The 22480-nt window shown below is 42.2% G+C and overlaps 1 protein-coding gene across 3 annotated transcripts in view; it reads right to left on the bottom strand.

Moving 5' to 3' along the window:
- Positions 1–22480, bottom strand: part of znf407 (zinc finger protein 407) — a 146876-nt gene that overhangs the window by 80799 nt on the left and 43597 nt on the right. For all 3 annotated transcript variants that reach the window (XM_042424123.1, XM_042424125.1, XM_042424124.1), the window contains exon 5: positions 1393–1467. In XM_042424123.1, coding sequence (XP_042280057.1) covers positions 1393–1467 — 75 coding nt within the window. The remainder of the gene's footprint in view (positions 1–1392; positions 1468–22480) is intronic.

Below are 22480 nucleotides of genomic sequence, written 5' to 3'. Positions count from 1 at the left end.
CCATTTTCGCTATGTCTATTTTTGATAGATCTGATCAAATCCCGCTCGTATTAACCCACCCACATATCTGTCTCACTCAAAAATATGTCACATTATGGAAGATAAATTCTAACTTCCATTTCACTGTGATTTTAACAAAGCCCTTATTCTGTTTTTTCTTCTCTTCTCTCTTTAGAGTAGTTCGATAGCGACTTACACAAATGCTGTTAGAAAACAGCTGAAATTCAGGAAAAGGCATCTGCTGTGTAAAAGGGAACAATAACATTCAACCATTCATATTTAGAGAAGCCTAAAGCCAACATAAATAGTTTATGTTCCTGTGTTTTCTTTTTCTCTTGCTTTATTTTTGCTCTTTCTTCCAAATGAGTAGCTTAGATGCTGGACAAAGACCTTCATGACTGAAATGTCATCTCTGTGTTGGTCAGTGGCAAACGGCAGAAGCCTGTGGTACCGGGCATGTCACTGATGTGAACGCATGTAACTGTGAGTGCTGTATGAAGCAGAGTGTTGCTACAGAACGCCATGGAGCTCTGTCAGCTATCCTTGGATAAGCAGAGGTCACAATAACAAACATGTGGATGAAACAGAGACTTGAAGCAGTTAAGGATATGAGGATTTGTTTCCATCTAATCCAGATGAACAGCTGACAGTAGGAATTTAGTCGATCATGTCTGAGAGATGGAGAGGTATCTGGTCGGGCTGCTTACTTCCATATCTGAAGGCACTTGTCATATCTAATACCACACGTTGTCAAAAGTATCAATTTGGTTGCAGAGTAATGAAAAAGCGGGTCTGTTTCTATTTTAGCGGCTCGCTTGACAGATTGAGAGGTGTTTAACGTCTCGTTTTGGCTTGTCAGGGTAGTGGGAGGGGAGGGGGGGGGCTTCACAACTTCATCTCCTCATCTTTCTTTTTCTCACACACACACACAACACACACACACACACTGACAGCAGGGCTCTGCTTCTGATAGACAGGGCCAAGCTGGAGACATTACACATACACAGAAACACACACTCGCATGCACAGACAAAAATGGTAAAAGAAACATCATTCATCCTTAATTCAAGAGGGAGAGCAGAAAGTAAGATGAGGGAGGGCGCCAGATAAAGTTTGACAGAAAAAAGAGATGTAAGCAAGAGACCGAGACAGACAGAATGAGTGAAAGCCATTTAACTCATTAGGGGAAAGGGAGGATCTCAAGTTATATTTAACTTGAAATTTAACAAGGGGGGACTTTTTGCTTAAAAGCTTGCAGACCTAGGGGTTGTAGCAGTCATCCTCCAATATCTAGAATGAATTACTTGCTGTACTGTAGTTTGTCCTACCAATAAAACATCAAATTCAAACCAGATTATGATACGTAGTAGTGAACGCAGTTGTTTAATTTACCTTTCTTTACGCTGTCCGACTCCATGTTTTCCCAGCAGGTGGGTGCTGAGGTGTTTCTTCATCACGAAGGCCCATCTACAAAACACACACAGGACATGGGTTAAGCAAAGGGCATCGAGCTACAATATGCTACACAAACCGTTGGAGCAGTAAGGGACAGAATGTGGGAACGGGGAAATGAAGCACTGGTAGACAACATCCGCAATTAAGAGCAATGAAATGAATAAATGTCTTCCTACATTAAGGTTTAGTTGGATTTAAAAACTGTTTTTTTCTGTTTTTCATTGTTTCCAACATTGAGCTGTAAAACATAAAAGATGCTTGGTTTTGGTTACTCTGCTTTTTTTTTTTTTTTTTTCCCCCCCTCCCCTGAAAGACGTGTTTCACTTTAAGAATATGTGGGACTGTCTGTTAGCGTTTCCTCTGTTTTCTCCAACTGTTAAGACACTTTTGAACAATTGCATGAGAGCACTAACACATCCTTCTCTTCGCATTCCTATGTAGACCGTTTCCTGGAAAAAAAAAAAGAAAAAAAAAAGCCCATGCGACATTGAGTTTTCAGAACAGCAATAATAAGCTGTCATAAACAGGTTTCGTCTGGGATACTATTGTTTTGTTATTTGATGACAGACCAGCAAAACAGACACAAATTTATATGAAAATGTTGCACCACAAGAGGAGTATTATTTGCTGCGAGTCTGCGAATGGTTAACAAAGTTGGAGTGTATTTGTTTGTTTTTCAAGCACCTTTTTGGTCCGACAGTATAATGAGAGTCTAGGCAAAGAGTGCCACATGTTGTATATCAACGTGCCACACAAATATGTGCACGTGTATGGATTTTTTTTTTTTTTTTTAAATGCACATGTATCTGCAGCGCATGAAGTAGCACACGCACACACACACACACACACAGTCAAAAATACTGGGGTACCGTAGCTCGACAGCGACCACAATGTCCTGACTTTGTCGAAGGGCCCTGAGTTTACCGTGTCTCCTAAACAGCATATGAAAACATAATATACGGATGACAGGACTAACTACTCAGACTTCCAAGCTGCTTCACCAGTGTTTTCATCCCCTGGCCTTTTCATTTAGCACCCATCACTTCCCATTATTGTGCAACTGAGAGACAATGACCACATCTGAGAGCTGAGGATGGAGCTACATGAAAGAGGCCGAGGGAGTTGAACCGACAGTCATGTGGTTGGCACTGTCACTGCACACACTCAGGTCCTCCCTCTGTGACGCTCCTCCTATTTCTTCTCTTCTTGGAGGTTTTTCACTTTTCCTTCTTCCAAGTAGATCATTATTCTATTTTCTCTCCGGCGAGCCCGTCTGTGCCTTTCTGAAGCTTTCCTGCTAACTTTAGGAGTCAGTCTATCATAAAGCAAAAGCATAATTATTTCACCATTTATGTCGCCATGTCAGCTATTGCCCTTCTCTACCCCAAACCTCCCCCTTCCAACGTCTGGACGCGCGCACACACACACACACACACATACACACGGCTGAGTCCTCCATCCCATCATGGCCCCAGAGTCCCATCCGTCATCGAGGCCCCTGAGGCCGACGCTAACTAACACCACCACCATATAAATATTCAAACATGTTCCACTGTTTTGCCTCGTTATCATCACTCTACATTTTCTCAATCCTCTCTAACTCAATCCATCCACCCGTCCAGAATGTTGCCTTGGAGTTAAACTGGGAGCAAGCGTATGACTAAATCTTGTATACTCCAATCAGGGGAGAATGGCAAGATCAAAATGTGGAATTTCTTTGGCCCACTAGAAGCGTCTCTCTGACTGACGGCATCATCTATAAATAAACAAACAGCATAATTAAGATATTTCTGAGAGGGTGGGGGGGGTAAAAGAATTAATCAATATATTTGAGAGAGAAAAGCAAGGCCTTGGAACACTTCACGCGTGCTTGTTTAAGTCGTCGTGTTTAGACGTGAAGAAAAAAGAGCTTGCAAACATTTCTGTTAATTATGTATTACAGCTGTCCTTCATAAACCTAATTACAGAGTGCTGAAAGGCAACAGGGGCAATTTGCATATGCGCATGAAAGACAAGACATATGCAAAATATGATTTTAATTAGCATTCTTTGATAGCAAGGGGTACAAATCAAACTGGCGTGTTGTGAGATTCTCATCTCTCCCGTTTTTTTACTGGATAATCTCAGAGTGGCACGAGTGCAAGATGGGTAATGCCCTATGGAGGCACCTGGCACAGGCTGCACACACACACACATACACAGAAATGCCTGTTAAGATTCACAGAAATGCATAATAACAGCATGCACAACCCCAAATAACCACACACAAATAGAAAAATAGAAATATCTAATATGCACACAAATGTTGTCATAATTACCATGTGATTATCTAATACACACTATTACTACTATTCCTGATAATGTTGCGATAAAATGCAGGCAGCATGCACGCAAATACTGATCTAAATACAGACAAATTGCAATCCTTACTCACAAAAGCAGACATCCACAAGTACCCTATCCCTCATGCATACACACACACACACACACCAACACACAACAAGATCCCATATCTAAATGTTAAAGGGGCAAATCCATTTGTTTAAGGCTGTGTGTAATCAGCCCCCTGCCCTTGGTGTGTGTGCATCCTCTGCCATCCAGGTCAAGGCCTCAGCTTGTCGTCCTGCTGCCTTGGGCTGCATCATCAGCCCAAACCATCAGCCTTGATGGTTATTGTAACAAAGGGATACTTTAACATGCCATTCATCCATATCAATTCTCTTCCCCCCCATGAATTGAACTAATAAGGCTGTGCCTCTGCCCTCCAGGGAGGCTCATAATATCCATTGCAGATATGAAAAAAAAAAAAAAAAAAAAAAAAGAGAAAGAAAAAGAAAGACGGAGGCTCTGGTGTTTCACGTTCGACTTTCCCTTCAGACTAATCGGCGCGCCACAGCTCGTTAGGTCCGTGACGTGCCGGAGCTTTACCGATAAGCAGGGGAGACACGGCTCAATTACCCACAGTTACAATCTTTCTCTCTCTCTTCCCTCCCGCTGCCTGACGATGAAGAGATAACATGTCAATATTTGATACAAACAACTTCATTTGCCTAATGGTGTTCCTGGATAGGCCCATCTACAGGTCCAGAAGGGATGGGAGATCTAAGAAAAGGCCTCGAGCAACACTCGGCTTAGACATACTGTAGCCCACTCCACCCCCCCGTTCACGTACGCCCATTCCCGAGAGCTGCGCGCAAGGCATGCTGGGATAGAGCCAGGTCAGACATGACATACTTTGCCAACTTTTGCATGTGTTACTTTCGGCTGTTTTCCAAAGGTTTTGACAGTCAACCTTGAAAGGTAAAAGAGGGCAAATGTAAGTGCAGCGTCTTGGTTAGTTCTGACATTTCCGCCCTTACATCGCTGCCATAGAAAGCCGTACCAGATGGCATCAGGTACATGAACGGCATGGCGTGGGGAATTTAAACTTTTGTCACCAAGCAACGTGAACCAGTGTGGTAGGAAGTCATTTACACTGGCAACGATGGACTTCAATCAAATAATGATCATAATGATTCGTTCAATCAAAACCTCTGGTTCGACATGAATTGAAGGAGTTCATGGACACTGAAACCAAAAGACACTACAATGAACCATCAGAAGGCTAAATCAGAAAAGAAGCAAGTAAAGTCGAGCACACTATTTAAATTTTTTTAACATCTGTGTTGTCCTAAATGTGGTGGTAGAAGGCAATAGTTTGGGAACAGTGGGCATTTCGTTTTTCTTCTTTTTAAACGATTGAACATCCAGTTTGCTGCCTGCTGTCTGCCACCACAACGTGAGTGCCACAAAGGAAAAGCTATGAGGTGAAAAATGAAGCTGAAGTCCAACAAACTTCTGCATTGTGATTGGTTAAAAGGTAACCGAAAAGCCATTATGAGAGAGCTACCAGATGCAGGAAGCACTCAACCCTCACCGGGTGAAGCTGCCGAAAACCTGGGAAAGAAGAGGGGTTCCATGGGGGAAAGATGAAAGGGGAGGTGGGGATGAGCTCTGAAGTTATGGGACTATGCTCCAGCTCTTTTTGAGGAGAGACGCACACATACACACACACACACACACACTCTGCAGTGGTCTGCTGGGCCCGAAAGAAATGAGTGTGTGCGGGCTCATCCAGACTCCTGTGCGAGTCCTAATGATGGCCTCCACCTGCTGCTTTAATGTCACAGCTGGATCACCCTCCATCCCTCACTGACTCTGACTGCCATCAGCAGCAGGTAGCTCCCTTCTGCACGCCCCTCCCTCCGCCTTCATCTCCCTTTACTTCCATCTTTCTCCTACCGCTCACCTCCTCCACATCCATCTCTCTCTCTGCTACACCTCTGCTCACATTTCTTTTCATACCTCCTTCCTGTATCACCAAGTTCTACACCACCTACATCACTTTGCCATACCTCCCTTCCACTATTTCCCCATTTCCACCCATTTTTTTCAGTAACTTCCTGCCATTTACATCACAATCTACTGTATATCATCATCTTCATCGTCCACAATGTAGGTGAGACACATTCTACCAATCATCTCAACCAAAGCCTCATTTATTTTTTTTCTAAATGCCTAAAAAGCATCACAATTCACTTGACAATGATCTATTGAAAGTAGATATGCTACACATACAGTACCATAGCACATTAAATATAAAAAAAATAGTGCCCCCGCATAATATATTTGCCATTGCAGAGGGAGATCCATATCATAAAAAAAAGAACATTTCACGACGCCACGACTAATTCACTCTTCTGAGTTAACATAATGCGTTTCTTCCTTGTTTATTTTTTTATAAACCCATCCTGGAGAAGCGGAAACCTGGAGGTAAGTTGACATGTCTAATCTGAGAAGGTTTGACAGGCAGGTGAACTGACAGAAGAACAGAAACCAACACTTGGCTGACAGCAACCCTGGAGCGCTGAGACAGCTGCCGACATGTCAGACAGACAGATAAACAGACAGGAACAAGAAGTCGAAAGATAAGACATTTATTGACAGACAGAGAGACTGCTTCCTGACAGAGAGACAGACAGGCACACATCAAGAGTAAGGGCTGAGGAAGGAGGGATTTTTTTTTTTTTGCTGAGTTTACAGGCTGAGTTTAATGGATGTTCTACAAGCAGGCCTATAACAGTAGATGGGGAGAACTAAATGCGGTGTCAAATTTGCAGATGTAGAGATAGATGGTGATGGAAGGATGGAGAAAGAAAAGCCACGGGAGAGAAAGAAGGGAAATAAAGGAATATGAAAAATCATGATGGAGTATCTAGATAAGCCGGAGTGAATGTGAACTAGGGAGAGAAGCAGAGGCAAATGCAGTTTGCGGTGCTGTCGCTTTATTTGACGGAAGCAAGAGGCGACTTCGCATCAATATTGCTTGGGCTTCTAAGAGATCCGCTTATGGAAACATCACATAATGTAACAGATATTGGGGAGGAAATAAATAAATAAAACATCCAAATTGATTTTGTTTTTCTGCCCGTGCCAGAGCAAAGCAAGCACTTGATCTATTCTAAGATGATCTTGATAAAAATAAAAGAGAGGCAAAGTGTTTCTCTGACGACTGATCAACGTCAAGGCTCTCAATGAAACAGGCACCTCTCACTTATGATGCTGCCGCTTGTGCGTGCGTGCCTGTGTGTGTGCGCAGGCGTGTGTGTGTGTGTGCCTGTGTGTGTGTGTGTGTGTGTGTCCTCTAGTCTTAGAGGAGGTACATAAAAAGCTCACTTTGCCTCACCAAAGGGGTTTTTGGATCATCTGCTGAGGCAGGTGATGGGGCTTGACGGATTGATTGAGGCAAAGTTCTCATCGACAGTGGCAGCGCCCCATAGAGTTCCCAGCTCCAGTGCACACTGTTCCATTAAAGGATCATTTAGAGGGAGAGCAAGTTCCACCTGCACTTATGCAGAGCACACCCTAATGTGAGATGAAACAGACATTTTCAAGCTCCGGGAAGGGAGGGGAGGAAGGAGAGAGGAAAAAAAAAAAAAAAAAAAAAAAAAAAAAAGATAATAATGAAAAATAAAAATTCAGTCCCTTCCCAACAGCGCATTTCCATCTTCAAGAGAACGGCGATTGATGAAGTAATCTATTATTGATATCATCATCGTTATGCGCCGATGGCAGTTTCAGTGTTACGGAGCCCCCAGCTCTGAGCGTCATAGCACTGTTTGCATATTATGCTGCTCAGCTTCATTATATTTTCTAATTAACTGCTTTAATTTGGGATTTAAATCCTAAGTGAGGGGAGAAACTTGAAAATGCTGAACAAGAAAGAATAATACTGTATTTGGTGTCAAGATGAAAGGAGAGGTGTATAAAGAACAAGGTACAGACAGTTACACAAGTGGATTTAGCACTTTTCAAAATAGATTCGTATGAGCTGGCATATAGTGTGGAATCAGCACAAATATACTTTTATGTGTAAAAAAAAAAAAAGCCAGTATGAAGATGGAACATGTAGTGAGAAGCGTTTTAAATGAAATACATAACATACTGAAGTACTGCCGTGTTATGAGGAGGTGAAGAAGTCTCATTTTACACAACAAAACAAAATGAATCAAAAATGCTGGTTGTTAAAGGCTGTTAGCTTCTCTTGCTAATGCATCTCTCTCTCTCTCTCTCTCCTTCCTTCCTTCCCTTCCTCTCTGCAGTGCAGTTAAAGATATGAAAAATATATGTGCTTTTTTTCCCCCTCTCCTTTCCACCGCACCGTGTTAAATCATTAAAGAGAAGTCCTGCTCATTATCTCTCTAAACAAAACTTCTCTTAAACCAAATAAATCACTGTTGCGCGGCGCAGCTAACAGCCGTGAAGGGATAAATTACAAAGCGCCTCACTGGCAGCGCTGGTATTTTAAAAAGCTTGCTGCACAATTTCTATGATGTGCAGTAATTTGTAATGCAGGTTTCCTTATGTTTATAAGGTCTCTTCAGGTGTGTATGGTGTATGCTGGAAGATGAGGTGAAGGGTAGGGAGTGAGAAATAAAAAAAGAGCCCAATTCTGTTCTTTGTACTTTCAATATTGTTAAGCTTATTTTGGCACTAAATCTAGCTCTAAGCAAAATTATTTTACATCCCTGAAAATATTTTTCTACAGTTGGTGATATTGCTTAGACAGCAAGTAATGACCACTGGCCATAGGCTGAAACTGTATGTCTGTAAGTTTGGACTGGAGGTCAGAATATGTAGAGTAAATCATTTTGTGGTGAAATTAAATAGTCCTTAATCAATTATAGTTCTGTTTCTGACAGAACTGTATCGTTGGCAGGGTGGAAACACTGTTGAAACCGCACTTCGACCATCACGGGATGCAGCTACAGGACATATTGATATCATTCATTAAGGAGGCTCCTTAAGGCGAGAAGTGTTATTTAAGGATTTGCACACTGACACTATTGAAGCAGGATACAGAAAGTCTTCCCACACTGTCTCGGAATGATTCCAAACAAACTGACTCTCTGTGGTCAGAGGATGCTACATTATATCAGAGGTGGACAAACACTGCTGATGTTAGCATTATATTAATAATCAGCCAGTCAAACTGATGTATTGGTGCAACTGTAACCGTTTTTTTCCTCCTTTTTTTTCCCCCCCCAGCTGACCACTGCCATTAAGGCTTGCTTCATTATAACAAGAAAACACAGCAGCAGTGCCTCATCTCCGGTTAAAGACTCTAATTGAGGAAAAAGACACCAACCACACCTCTCACCTCCATCCCCACCTCTGCACCCACCGTGCTCCTTCAGGGACCAGAAGCCATGATGAGCCCCTCCCGACCTCTCTCTGGCCCCCAGTGGGCAGATTAAACTGCGGATAACAGGGTTGCACTTAGGTCCGTTTACAACGGCAAGCCTCCCGTGTGCCTCCAGGGGATAAAAACCAAAAACCAACACTAGCCGTGAGACCCCCCCAACCCCTCACCCCCCCCTCCAACAAAAAAGGGGAAAAAAGCCCAAACATGATTTATTCAGGCTGTTTACTGTACACTCTATCTGCCCGTCCTCTGAGAACAAATTAAATGTATGAAAGAGAGGGTAAAGAAAACGAAAGGAAGAAAGAATGAGTAGAAGGGAAGAAGAGAAAGGGAGGGAGATATCAAAATAAATAAATAAATCCTGGAAATAGGAGTGAAACATAAAAATCCAGAGGCCTGGAGTGTGTTTAATTTGCACAGAAGGTCTATAATAACAGACTGTTGTTCACGACAGACACACAACACTGTGTTAGAAAAGATGCAGACCAAAGATAAATTCTAAATGATAAAATCAAACATATGTCCAAACCCTAAACTATGGCTCTTCAGAATCCAGTAAAAAAGGTAGATCTTAGTAAATCAAAGGATGCCAGGTTGCCATGTTCAAACCTGAGCGATGGGAAGATGCTGAGGAATGAGAAGGGAGAGGTGAAGAGAGTGAAAATTGAAAAGAAACAAACAAAGAAGACAGCCTCTAATGTCGACCGTTGTTGTTTTGGTGAGTGGTCTCGCACATTAAAAAGAACTGAAGCAACATGACAAGCGAGAGTTGTATTTCTCTCACTATAGTTTTGCTAAAGCAGATAATCCATAAAACATAAGGCCTCTGTATTGACGTTTTTCCTCAGCCAGCTGAGTGAAGGGCGTAGCTGGGATGTCAGGCCTGTCTGTCGGCCAGCTACCACTCTCATTATCCTCACACCTCTGTCAAGGGCAGCTAAGGTCACACTCCAGAGGAGCAAAGTAAACCGCTATGGTACTAATCTAATATTCAGCGATCCTATCAAAGAATGACTTATTAGACTAGCGTAACTGTTGATGGGAAAGAGAGATTGTAAAAAAAGAGGAAGTTCACACTCTGGGTATGAAAAGTTGGACTGCAAATGTGACATCTGTCATCTTCTTTGGCTGATGAAATTAAAAAGGACTTTCTCTATCCCTGGAGTAAGTTTCCTCAGAGGTTTAGTGAGGTGTCAGCTGTCTGAAATCATATAAAACAATGGACTTTCTGGAGATTGAGTGAGAGTATGGCTTAAGAATTTACACAATGCATCGTTCAAGTGCTGTTATAAATGCTGTTGCCTCCTACTCAAAGCTAGCGCACTTCTACACCTCTCAGAAAGTATGCACACACACACACACACACACACACACACACACACACACACACACACACACACACACACACACACACACACAAAGGATGTCTTTGTTTGGCTATCGCTGCCGTTGTCTTGACACCCACCATCTGCCGCCCCGGCAACAGAGAAGAGTGAAGAGAAGAGTTTCTCTCTGGAAACTCACCCTCCACCTCACAAACCCCCCCCCCCCCTTCTCCCCCCTCCTCCCCCCATAACAAAAACACTTTGCGAGATTCCACTCAAAACAAGCGCAGGCCTCCCTCCCACCGCTGACGCTCTCTGATGCTCTACAGGTTGAATCACCGCTCAGTAAACAGCCAATTTCTCTCTTTTCTAATGCTTGGTTTAAGTCCTCGCCGGAACGTATCAAGTGGTAAACAAACACAAACGATTTACAGTATGAGCCATGCAAACATTCTTTTTGTTTTTTTTGTTTGTTTTTTTTCCAACAGCGAAGAAAGCCTTGTGAAAAATCCAAGTCCTCATTCAGCCATTTAATAAAGCCTCATTTTATTGAAGTGTGTGTTAGTGTGAAGAAGGAAGGAGGGGGGGGAGGATGTGGGAAACTGCAAAGGCCCTCCTCAGTCACCATCTACAGACACGAGATGTATCACAGAGAGCAAGCACTCAAAAGTAAATGAATAAATAAATAAATAAGTAAATAAAGTATGCTATGCAGATGAGGGTGACGGAGCCTCCATCTCTAGCCTACTCTATGATGCACCGGCCATTCATCACCTGCACATGCAAAGCGCCGGCTCCGGTCCTTAGCATATTCGCATATTCTAATGAAGGCTTGCATGCAAATGAGGACGACCTTTTCTTTTTGGCTTTTCCTTTTTTTTTTTTTCCATCTTTTTTTTTTTTTACAACTTTACATTAAGAGGAGGGGAGTGGAGAGTAGTGGCTGTAATGGCTATTAGAGCGACAGACTGAGTACGTGACGTTGTGATCTAAACTCAGGGACGCTGTAATTAGGCTAATCTATTACCAGACGGCGGCTGTCAGAGATCTTTATGGCAAAGGACGGACTTGTCAGACACTTTATTTATTAAAACTGGCTCTGGCTTTTTTTTGAAAGGGTTGGTCAGTTAGACTCACAGCGAAATGTAAAGTGCACAGTGACATGGGCTAAGACATGGATAACAGATCCAACACCGGCACCCATGGGACCTTAGCACTGCCCCTGGACCTTTGAAGTGCTGCATGCTGTACAACCTAATTTTGGCCAAATGTGTCTAGACTCCTGTCTAGTTTCCTGCCAGTATAGAGCAGTTATGGCTCCAAATTGAATACTTAAAATTGCCCAAGTTAATATGATGCAGCTTGTTTATAAAATGGATCAATGATAAACTGGTCGTCTTTGGTAAATACTTAACCTGAATATAGTTTCAATTAGATTTTTTTTTACCAAAATTACCTCTATAAAGAGTAAATGCTTATTCAGATGCTTTTCTACTACTTTTGTATATTTCTTTTTAGAAATAAACATCAGTTCAAACCATAAGCAGTGTCACTTCAGTGTCATTATCGGCTTTAAACACCGATATCGGTTACAGTGAAGTTCTAGCTGTCTGTCTTTGTATCCGACTCCCGAGCCAAGCCTCTCCTCCCTCTTTCTGTCACCGGTGACCAGTGGAGGGGAGGGGAGGCCGGCCGTCACCGGCCTCTCCTCTCCTGTCCACCAGGCAGGGTCCTGCGCTGTCGGCGGGGAGGCGGGAGAAAGTTATGCCTCCTTACTGTGACTTTGAACTTTCTCAGATGAGGCATAAATATTGAAATATTGAAATGAAAGATGCGGCAGGCGCAGAGGGGATGGGAGGGAGGTGGACGGGGAGAGGGAGGAGGAGGAGGGGGAGGAGGAGGAGGAGGGAAAAAGAGAGAAAGAGAGAGAGAGAGAGGGAGAGAGAGGATAGACGGATTGGGGGGGGAGAAGAGACAGGAAGCCCACTGAGAGAAGAGACAAGGCCCTCACCCCTCTGCCAGGCTGCATTCTAGCAGGCTGACAGTTATGGATAGGAAACATTACTGCTGCTGGTAATTAAAGCAAAAACTAATACTGTCTCTTGGATGAGGGGGTTTCATAGTGAGCATCCATTTGTCACTGCTGCACACTCGCCAAGGCCAGATTAAATCACACACATATTTAGTCCTGCTGTGCAAAGAAGCTCTCTGTCTATCTGTCTGTCTGTCTACCTGTCTGTCTGTCTGTCTATCTATCTATCGATCTATCTATTAACTCGTCAGGTTGTTCACACTTAGCCAATAAAATATTTGTGTACTAGTACAGGGTGATACAAAACAGTGCTTTTTTAGAATTTTTCTTCATGAAAATGGTGCGAGGTAAACAGTATCACCAGCATCAAGACAAAAATATTGGCATCAGCTTTCAAAAACGCATGTAGGTCAGCTCCTACTAAACACTCCTTAGTGAGGCAGTAAGTCAGTGACTGAGTGAGTGAGTGACTGCAGAGTGGCAGTGAAAAGGCCACTGGCTGGTTAGGGGTGGAGCGGTGGGTGAAGAAGAGGACGGGGGGGGGGAGGGGATGCCATGTCACCAGACGGAGGGGATCGGTGACACTGAGCGTGTCACAGGGTGACGGCTGCACTCTGCTAGGACCAGTAGCCCCTGCAGCACTGTCAGAGGAACCAGCAGCTCCAGATACTGACACTACCAGCCTTACTGACAGGCCAAACATGACTCGTCTCCGCTCTCGCCACAGACGAGGCCTGACGGCACACAGAGACACCAAGAGAAGGAGGGATTAGAATTGGGGGGGTGGAGGAAAAGAGCAAATAAATACAAACTGAAGTTGTGTCTCCTGAACTGGACAAACAGTACACAGCACTGTGTGGTACTCCCCCACCCACCCACCCAAAAGATGAGTAAAGAGAGGATCACACTGCCATAAATAAAGAGACAATAGAGGGAATGCGACCTCAGATTAATGTCTAGAGCCACCATAATTGGGTAAAATTAAATCATATTATATATTATCAACTTCATCAGTTTTGACTGGTCAGAGACTGATTCATTTTCTTTTTCTTATTTTATCATGAGAGACTAAAGTTACTTACAGTGACATGTCTTCATAAAAAGTTTATTTTCATTTGTTCTTTGTCTTCTCTTTACTTTATAGGATTTCACATCTTTGTTGACCTCATGATATTTTAAAAGCAGGGTGGAGTTTTAAGGAAAGAAACACGTATTTAGACTATTTGGATCCGGCAAAGAGACAGAGTGTGTGTGTGTGTGTGTGTGTGTGTGTGTGTGTGTGTGTGTGTGGGGGGGGGGAGTCTGACAATGATAAGATATAGATGGAAATATGGTGATTTGAGGGGAAAAAAAACATGTAGGGGGAGGGGGGGTAATGCCAAAAGGGGAGAAGGCAGAAAACAGAAAGGAGAGAGAAAGAGGGAGGAGATGTAGAGGATTCAGAGAGAGAGAGAGAGAGAGGGAGAGAGAGAGAGAGGGGGAGCGCAGCAGCGAGACTGATCGCTGTTGATCTTCACGATAAATGCTCCCGACAACTTGTGACCAAAGTGGCGCTTCGACACTAATCGGCCGTGAAGGCTGACCTGCAGCGAGGCAGCGCAGTTCAGATCGCATAGGGCCGGCGCTGCAGCTCAGACGAGATGGACCCAGACAGGAGACATCCAGGCATCAAAACTCCCTGAGAAATTGCGACATGGCTTCAGTGCACTGTGAGAAGAACATAAGAGGAGGGGAAAAAAAAAACCAAGCAGTGATACTCGGTGCTCTTGGCAGTCGAGGCAGACTTATCTGGCTTAAGATGAAAAGAGAAGGACAGAGGCAAAGGAGAGTGGAGTGAGGGAGTGAAGGGAAGTGTCTAGGACAGGGGAGGAAGATGGAAAAATATGAGCAGAGTAAGAAAAAAAAAATGGAGAGATCAATTTTATTGACAATTATCTGTGAGCTGGACTGAGCTGAATTGGAGACTAACCTTGAACTGTGTGTGTGTTCAACCTCTGCAAGACATAAAGGGTGCGTGTCTGCAAGCTATACCAACAGGTCTGAATACTCTCATGAGTAAAGAGTAAAGAGATCAAACGTATAAAAAAAAAAACTGCTGTGGATAAAGTAAACATATACTACACGTACAGTATATATATATATGAGAAAGCCAGGATCATTTTAGTCCAGCCTGCAGAACAATTCACTGGAGATCCTTCACTGATGGAGCTGTCCGATGAAATCCACCATTAAATATCTCACCAAAAACCAGGTGTTCTGTCACAAGAAGGCAGTACACCTCATGTTCCTAGTCAGTACTGAATGAAGCCAGAACATTACTTGTATAAGATTTACATATGTGCAGTAATTTATATGAATCACTGTGAAAAAAAATAACTAAAGTTCAGTTTTTTAGTAGAAGCCATTTGTTTGAATGTTTCTCCTGCCTTTTACTTCCCATTTCATTCTAATGGTCTTTTTGGTGTGAAGTTTGGGAAAATCCTGAGGTTGATGGGAATGTAATTCGTTTTTACAGGTATTTGGACAATACTTTATTTAGATTATCCAAATTATACTCAATCCATCCACTAGCTGTTCAGATATTTCAGTCTGGACCAAAGATACCACCATCCCTAGAGCCCCATAACTAAAGAATTACAACTTCAACTATTTGTCGGAAATTGAGCAACAGTACAACCCAATTCATTCCATCAGCTTTCTTTCCAGTAATACATATTCTGTCTGTCAATAAGCTGCTAATGACTCACTAAAGGATAGCCTAAATAGTTACATACACTTCAAGTAATACTTTGTCGAGCTGTCAAACCGTCAGCCGGTCAGTCAGGACTTTAATTTACCAGAAAATACCTTTCCATTCCATACTCTCCGACACATGCCGGCAGATCTGCAGACATATTATACATTCTTAGATAAATATTTTCACATTCACTCAGAGCGAGTTGTCCTCTGTTGCCAAGGCTCTGCCACAACAGTCATGGGGAGGAAACATGAAGCCATATTTTAATAAGTAGGGAACACGCTGTTTATTCAGTCGTTAATGACTACTGGCTCCCACTTAAGGCGCCACATGCAAAATGTGTCCATTGTGTAAAAATACATGGGATCTAATCATATCTGGCACCATAAATCATCTGTGGCTGTGTCCCTTTAGGACAATTTACGGCAAGTAAACATGGGCTAGGTGAAGAGTGGGGGTGGTGGAGATTGTATGTGCAAGACGGAGTGTATCCACATGTGTGTGTCAATATTTCATAGAAGCAGAAGAAGTGTGTGTGTACTGCTTGTATCAAAAGAGGACGGTATAGTTCTGCCAATGTTTTATATAAGAAATGCTTCAATCACATGTTCCACGATTGGTAGAATGATAGTGAGTGTTTTTGGACTGGAAATACTAATCAGAGTTATATCAGACAATCTTGACTGAAGACTTGAAAAGAAGCAAAATATGACTCGACAGCTCTTCTGAGTCTGATAATATGCCAATAGCTTCAATAACGACATCCAAGTTCAACCTTTCCAGCAGGACACAAGTGAAGTTGTCAGTCCGAGTATCCTTCACAGTCACACACACACACACACACACACACACACATACTCACATGGTTCGGTTAAATCTGAGACAGAAGCAGAGATTCTAGAAATATTCCCTTATTGATCTGTTGTGGGAAGATGCTATCTCTTTACATGAGGAGCAGACCACTGGAGCCAGTACACACACACACACACACACACACACACACATACACACAACACACAAAATCATGTACAGACACACATAAATAGTATTACTACAAACACATGACACGATGAGTGTATGCCATCATCTACAAAAACACAAACATGCACGATACATTTGCACACCCACAAACTAAACTAAACCCATCAGCAAACCACACGCATACACACTTAACACACATGGCATAGATGTCCGCAGAAATAAAGCTTAGCGAGTACAAATACACGAGTCCCAAGACAAAAATACCATTCCACGCAATTACAGAGCGGCCAAAACACTGTTTACTTATTTATTGATGGAGTTAATTGCTCGTTAAAATTGCACATGAATTGTTTTGCACAAACTGCATAAACATTTCATGTTCTGTCTTAAGGAGGAAAGTTTGGGAGAAATGTAAAGCAATATCTGAAAGAAAAAAAAAAAAAATCACACCCCTCTCCTCACTTAACATATGTACACATCTTGAATCCTTCACCACAACAAATTGCTTGTATTTATTCAGGAATGCAGAAAAATTAGTTATTTTATAAAGAACTGGGAGAGTAGGTTTTTTTTTTTTTCCCCTTAACCAACACACCAAAAGGACTGTCTGGGAGACATGCAGCATAGTGCACGCTATTAGTTCTGACTGCTCGAGCTTTCCATTCCTGTACTTACAGTATACCACAAATAGGACCATCACTTTTCATTACCTGCTGTTTCCAGCAGAGCTTCACTCTATCATTGCCACGGCATGCTAATGTAAAGCAGGCTACTGTCATGTAAATTAAACTGTTTGTTTTGTTTGCCTTCCCTCCTTTGGCTGATTGTCAGAGCGACTTGCCAGGAGCAGCAGGTGTGTTTGTTTGTTTGTGTAGGAGTGCACCGGTGTGCCGGGATTGCTGTTTGTGTGCCGCGGTTACTGCTTTATGCACACGGGCTCCGGCTGCACAGCAACAAGTGAGCCTGTGCGTGTGTGTGTGTGTGTGTTTGTGTGTGTGTTATGGAATCTGAAACACAGAAATGACACACCACACACAAACCTCCCAGTCAACCAGATGTGCTCCTGACCCTGAGCTCAGCCACTGAAATGCAAAGTCGGATGCCTACTTGGCGCTCTTCCCCCCCGGCGCAGGTACAACCAACTGTCACAAACAATGGGAGAATATGCATACCGTGGGCTAGGGTTTGCTACAACATGCTCTCAATGTAAATCATATTTCACAGGTTTCCAAGAGACAAGCCAGTCAGCCACCAAGTCAGCCACCCAGCCAGTCACCCAGTCAGCCAGCCGGCACAGCGCTCTGCTGTCTCTGCAAGTATACTGCCACTGGGTAATTGACAGTGCATGCAAAAAAAAAAAAAAAAGCAAGCGACCCTGTTTACAGCGCTGTCTTAAAATATGGAAACTTGTCCGCTGTTCATTTGTAGACACAATAGAATATCAAATGACACAAGTGAGAAATAAGAAGCCTTCATGATTCCTCATTATGAGACAGATGACAATGACTGCCGTCTCTAATTAGACAGAAGGGTTTTTTGAGTGTCGACTGACATGTGTTAACTAGATAAAAAAATTCTTAAACATCTGCGAGGAGCGTCGTAGGAAGCAACAGTTTTCCTTGCAAAAACAGAGAAGGCCAACGGCTTTGAAACATGTTTTGGCTTAGCTGCAAGAGCTGTGTGTTAACTAGAGAGATTGTTACACCTAGTTGGTTTATAGGAGTTATTTTCAATCCTGGAAGGTTTTTTTCTCATTTTGTTTGATTGTATAAGAGCGCAGCAGCTGGTCCAACATCTTGTTGAGTCGGAGGTTTCTCGCTCGGTTTTTAAACTATTCACTGGGACTAAAACCGTGATCAAACAAGAGCGAGTATTGTGCGTTACGGGTAAAAGCTACCATGAACGATGGGTTAAGGAAGCGCTTTAATCCCCGTAAAAAAAACTCTTTCCATGGCTATATTGCTTCAGAAAATCACTGCATTCATTTAAGTGAAAATGAAATAATTCAATGAAATTAGATTATCAGTTTTTTGCAAATAACTGAACTGATGCACAAATGCAAAGAGCAATATGTTCTCATTTGAAATTTAAAAAAAACCCAACTGATTAGACACTTTGCGTAACAAATTACTGATCACACAAATATTTAATACAGTGCAACAAGGAACATTTGCAGTGTTCTAACTGCACTTCTGCCATCAATAGCCGGTCGAATTATCTATGTGGCTCCATTTCATGCACTATTATTCCACCTGGCAAGTACAAAACGGGCAAAAAAGTTCATCAAAACCATCCAAAGCTTTTGTAGTTGTTTACAGCGTCACCAGGAGTAAATATGTTCAATTGTGGATGCTTAGAGATCTTTTTTTTTTTAGTGAATGCTACTGAGATTCAGTGTCTTTTGACCACACACATTCAGTCAGGTAATTCATCCTAGATGCTTAAAATGTAAACACAATGATAAGAGGAATCTCATTAACACAAAGCAATTTAATTCATGTAAATCCAAATAGCTGTTGAAGAGGCTCTCGCAGGTTTTAAGCACATTCAACAGTTGGTTTTATGCCTCTTCTAAACAGCTTTACCAGAGTGGCTGAAAACAATCAAAAGACAGAAGTGTTTAGAGAAAATCCATGGAAAAACTGTCTTCCATTTCTTGTTCAAGTAATGGCAACTCATGGTCACACACTCACACACTCACACACACACACACACACACACACACACACACGCAGCAGTCACAGCCTCTTGCCAGCTATGTCCACCAACAACAGGCCCTGTCTGTCAGAGAGTGTTATTCGTCATGCCTTATCCTTGTGTTTGGCCTTCTTAGTCCCCAAAACAAAACAACAGCATGCTATAGCAACGTCAACGTGATCCCGTGACAGATCTGAAGTAACACAAACGCGGCAGAACTTAAAGTAAATTAGCCCTGCGTGATGAGTCGACCACGTCCGTCACTGTGAATCGCTCAGCTCTTCTCTAAAGCAAAGCAGATGCCATCAGGGCAGGCACTGTGAAAGGGACACTTTATACCATGATGATAAAAACAACACAGACCTTTTTTTTTTTTTTTTTATATGAACAGAAAGTATTTGTTTTGGGCTTATTTTGAAGATGAGCGATCCAAAGAGTTGTCTAACGAATTACGTATTAACCTTTCCACATGTAATGTCATGTGATGTAACCAGGAAGGCAGCGGTGGACGAACCCGCCTGAACTCTGTTGACCCGCTTCTTTGGTTTTTTTCGTGCACCTAAAACTTTAGAGCACACATATAGTAACATTTAAAGGTTTGGACACACCTTCCTATTCTCTTGAATGAATGGTACTGTACGTATATTCTATGCATTACAGTAAGTTGCGTCACACTGATGGCAGTTTTAGCCCTGATCAGAAAAACATAAAAAACTGAATTCTGAATGTATGATACAATTTTTATCGATGCTGGAGATTGACTTACGATAACAACACACTAAGCTCATAGTTTACTCGATCTTCTCTGTGTTTATTGAACGTAACACTAAAGTGATCACTGTGTGTTTGTCGCACTTCAATAATCACTCGAATGGAAGTATTGCCCTCCGAAAAAACACAACTAAACACACTTTCACATTCTTGAAAACATTCCATAATCTAAACACGCATGTAACCCTACATGCGTCAGATAATATAACATTTCACTGACAGTCATGTGTAAAGAAATAAAAAAAGAAAAGAACAAACATTTGGGAATACTCGTGCCGGGTGTACTTGTTGCCGTACAGGGTCTGAAATTCAAGATGCAAAACACAGAATTGATTTCTCCGTGAGAACAGGGGAGAACCAGTGGTTCGGTTTGAAAGCAAAAAAAAAAAAAAAGAAGGAAAAAAAAACAAACATGATGAAGTAATGTGTCATGACAATCATGTTGGTGGGATTTCATTTCAAAATGAAATCATTTTAGAAAGGAGAGCATGGGCTTTCACAGCACCTCGATATTTCGTTCTGGGGGGGGGGGACGTTAGTTAGTGTTGCACTGCAGATCTCTGACCAATCGGGGGAAGAAATAGAAAATAAATAAATAAATAAAACGTCTTGTCTAGAAGCCTGCTCATAATAACTGTGGCACTTCTGTACCGGAGCTAATGGTAAAATAATAAAAAGAGGGGAGATTCAAGTTGCTAACTAAATAGAAGCAAGAGTAGAAAAGGTAAAGAAAAAAAAAAGTAGAGTTAAAGAGATTTACAAAACTGTGTGTGTGTGTGTGTGTGTGTGTGTGTGTGTGTGTGTGTGGGCATGCTGGTAGTGTTGGTTTAAGCCTGGTAGCACATTCTCAGGGCTCCCAGTTCCTGCTGGCGTTAACCAGAGCCCGAGTCCGGGGGTAACTGGGAGCGTTTGATCTGGAAGTTTCCAATGACCCAGGGCTCCTTCTGTCGCTCTGCCTGGTTTTATGCTAATGCCTGGCTGGGTCTCCCTCACTGTGGGCCGGCCTTAATGACTCTCAGGATGAAGGGGAGCAGCCAAAACAACTTTTCTTGGTGGGTATCTTGTTAGATTAAAGACACGGGGGCCACTCAGGGAATGCTACGCCAACCTCTGAACTTACTGAAGGAAGGACTGCAGCAGGAAAGTGAAGAAAAACAACTTTACTGAATAAACAACAGCAGGAACCCGAGTCGAGGTTGGTTATATGATACAAACAGGCAAATGAATATGCAAAAACAATGGTGTCAATATCTCAAAAACAAACATATGTTTATAAGTTTGCATAGCCTTGGAAGTTAGCAGGCTGCGCAAACTATATGTTTTTTTTCTGGTTTGTGAATATTTTGATAAGGCGGGAAGCATGTGTGTGTGTGTGAATTTAAGGTATGTGTAGGGTTCGATAGGTCAATAACAATGAGAGCTATGTGTGGGCAGGTGTGAGTGTAGCTGAATAGGTCGGTCAGAGATGTCCAATCTCTACTGGCTCGGAGGTGGGTTGAAAACAAAGCAGGGTGGGAATGTGTACAATCATCCCTCTTCTCTCTCTCTCTCTCACACACACACACACACACTGACGTACGCACCAACCTGCACTCCTGAAAACTACTCACACACACACACACACTGCCGAGACTCTTTGCCCTCCTCTTCCTCCCTCCTCCATCTCTCTTATTCTAATCTCAAGCTAATCTTTTCTCATTCTTACCTCCCCAAACCGACTCATATTTCACCGGCCGTATCTTTACATTTTCTATTATCCACTTCTGAAAAATGTGACCAATGGAGGCAGTGTTTTGAAATAAAATATGAATCATCTTAGATAAAGATATGGTGTGGTTATTTATTTATTTATTTTAGGGCTTTTTTTTATTTTTTAATTCCCAGTTAGTCAGCGTTGTTTGCTGTGTTTACCCTCTTCTTCCTTTCTGTGCGTGAAATAAGTTATTCTTCCCCAACTCACTGACATTTCTGTCAGCGGTGCAACTAAATTTTCTCAATTTTTTCTGCTAAAATAAGGTTTCTTTTAAAAAAACAACAACAACAACAACAACAAAAAAAAAAACACAGCATGGTCTGCTGACCAGCTAGTGGTGTCTGATCAGATCGGAACATCCAGAAAGTAATACAGTACACATACACACACACACACACACACACACACACACGCACAGTCCTTGTATCTACAACTCTGCCAGATATATATAATAGAGAGAGAAATAGGAAATATGAAGCCTTCAGCCATAGCGCAGCAGTGTTACATATGAGGGAAGATCCCATTGGTCCGGCTCTGTATTTAGTATTTCTCGTGAGTAATCTTTTGTCATTTTATCACAAGAAATGAAATAATGGGACAATCCTCTAATGAAAAATGAGGCTGTTGCTGCGGCGCAGGAGAGACCGAGAGACAAAGAGGGAAGAAAAAAGGTTTTGAATTTAAGGCGTTCAAGCGCCTCTATCCTACACAGAAAAACTGATAGGTGCATATCCTTAATTGGGCCGAATTAAATATAAAACAGGCATTAGTGAGTGTGTAGTTTTGGTTCAGCTACAAAAAGACGATTAAAATAGAGGTTTACATGTTTTGCAACTATTACCAATATCATCTAAAAAGACATCTGAAATTAATTCAGTAACTGATTGCATATGGTCGGTTGATATGGCATCACTTTCTCCTCTATTATGACTGCTCACTTTGTTTTTAGAACCATTAAAATCATTTACAACTACATGACTGAATG

This window comes from Thunnus maccoyii, chromosome 10 (genome assembly GCF_910596095.1).
Source record: "Thunnus maccoyii chromosome 10, fThuMac1.1, whole genome shotgun sequence".
In the NCBI taxonomy this organism is placed as follows: Eukaryota; Metazoa; Chordata; class Actinopteri; order Scombriformes; family Scombridae; genus Thunnus; species Thunnus maccoyii.
The sequence above is the reverse complement of the archived record's forward strand: the minus strand, read 5'-3'. Positions and strand labels throughout refer to the sequence as shown.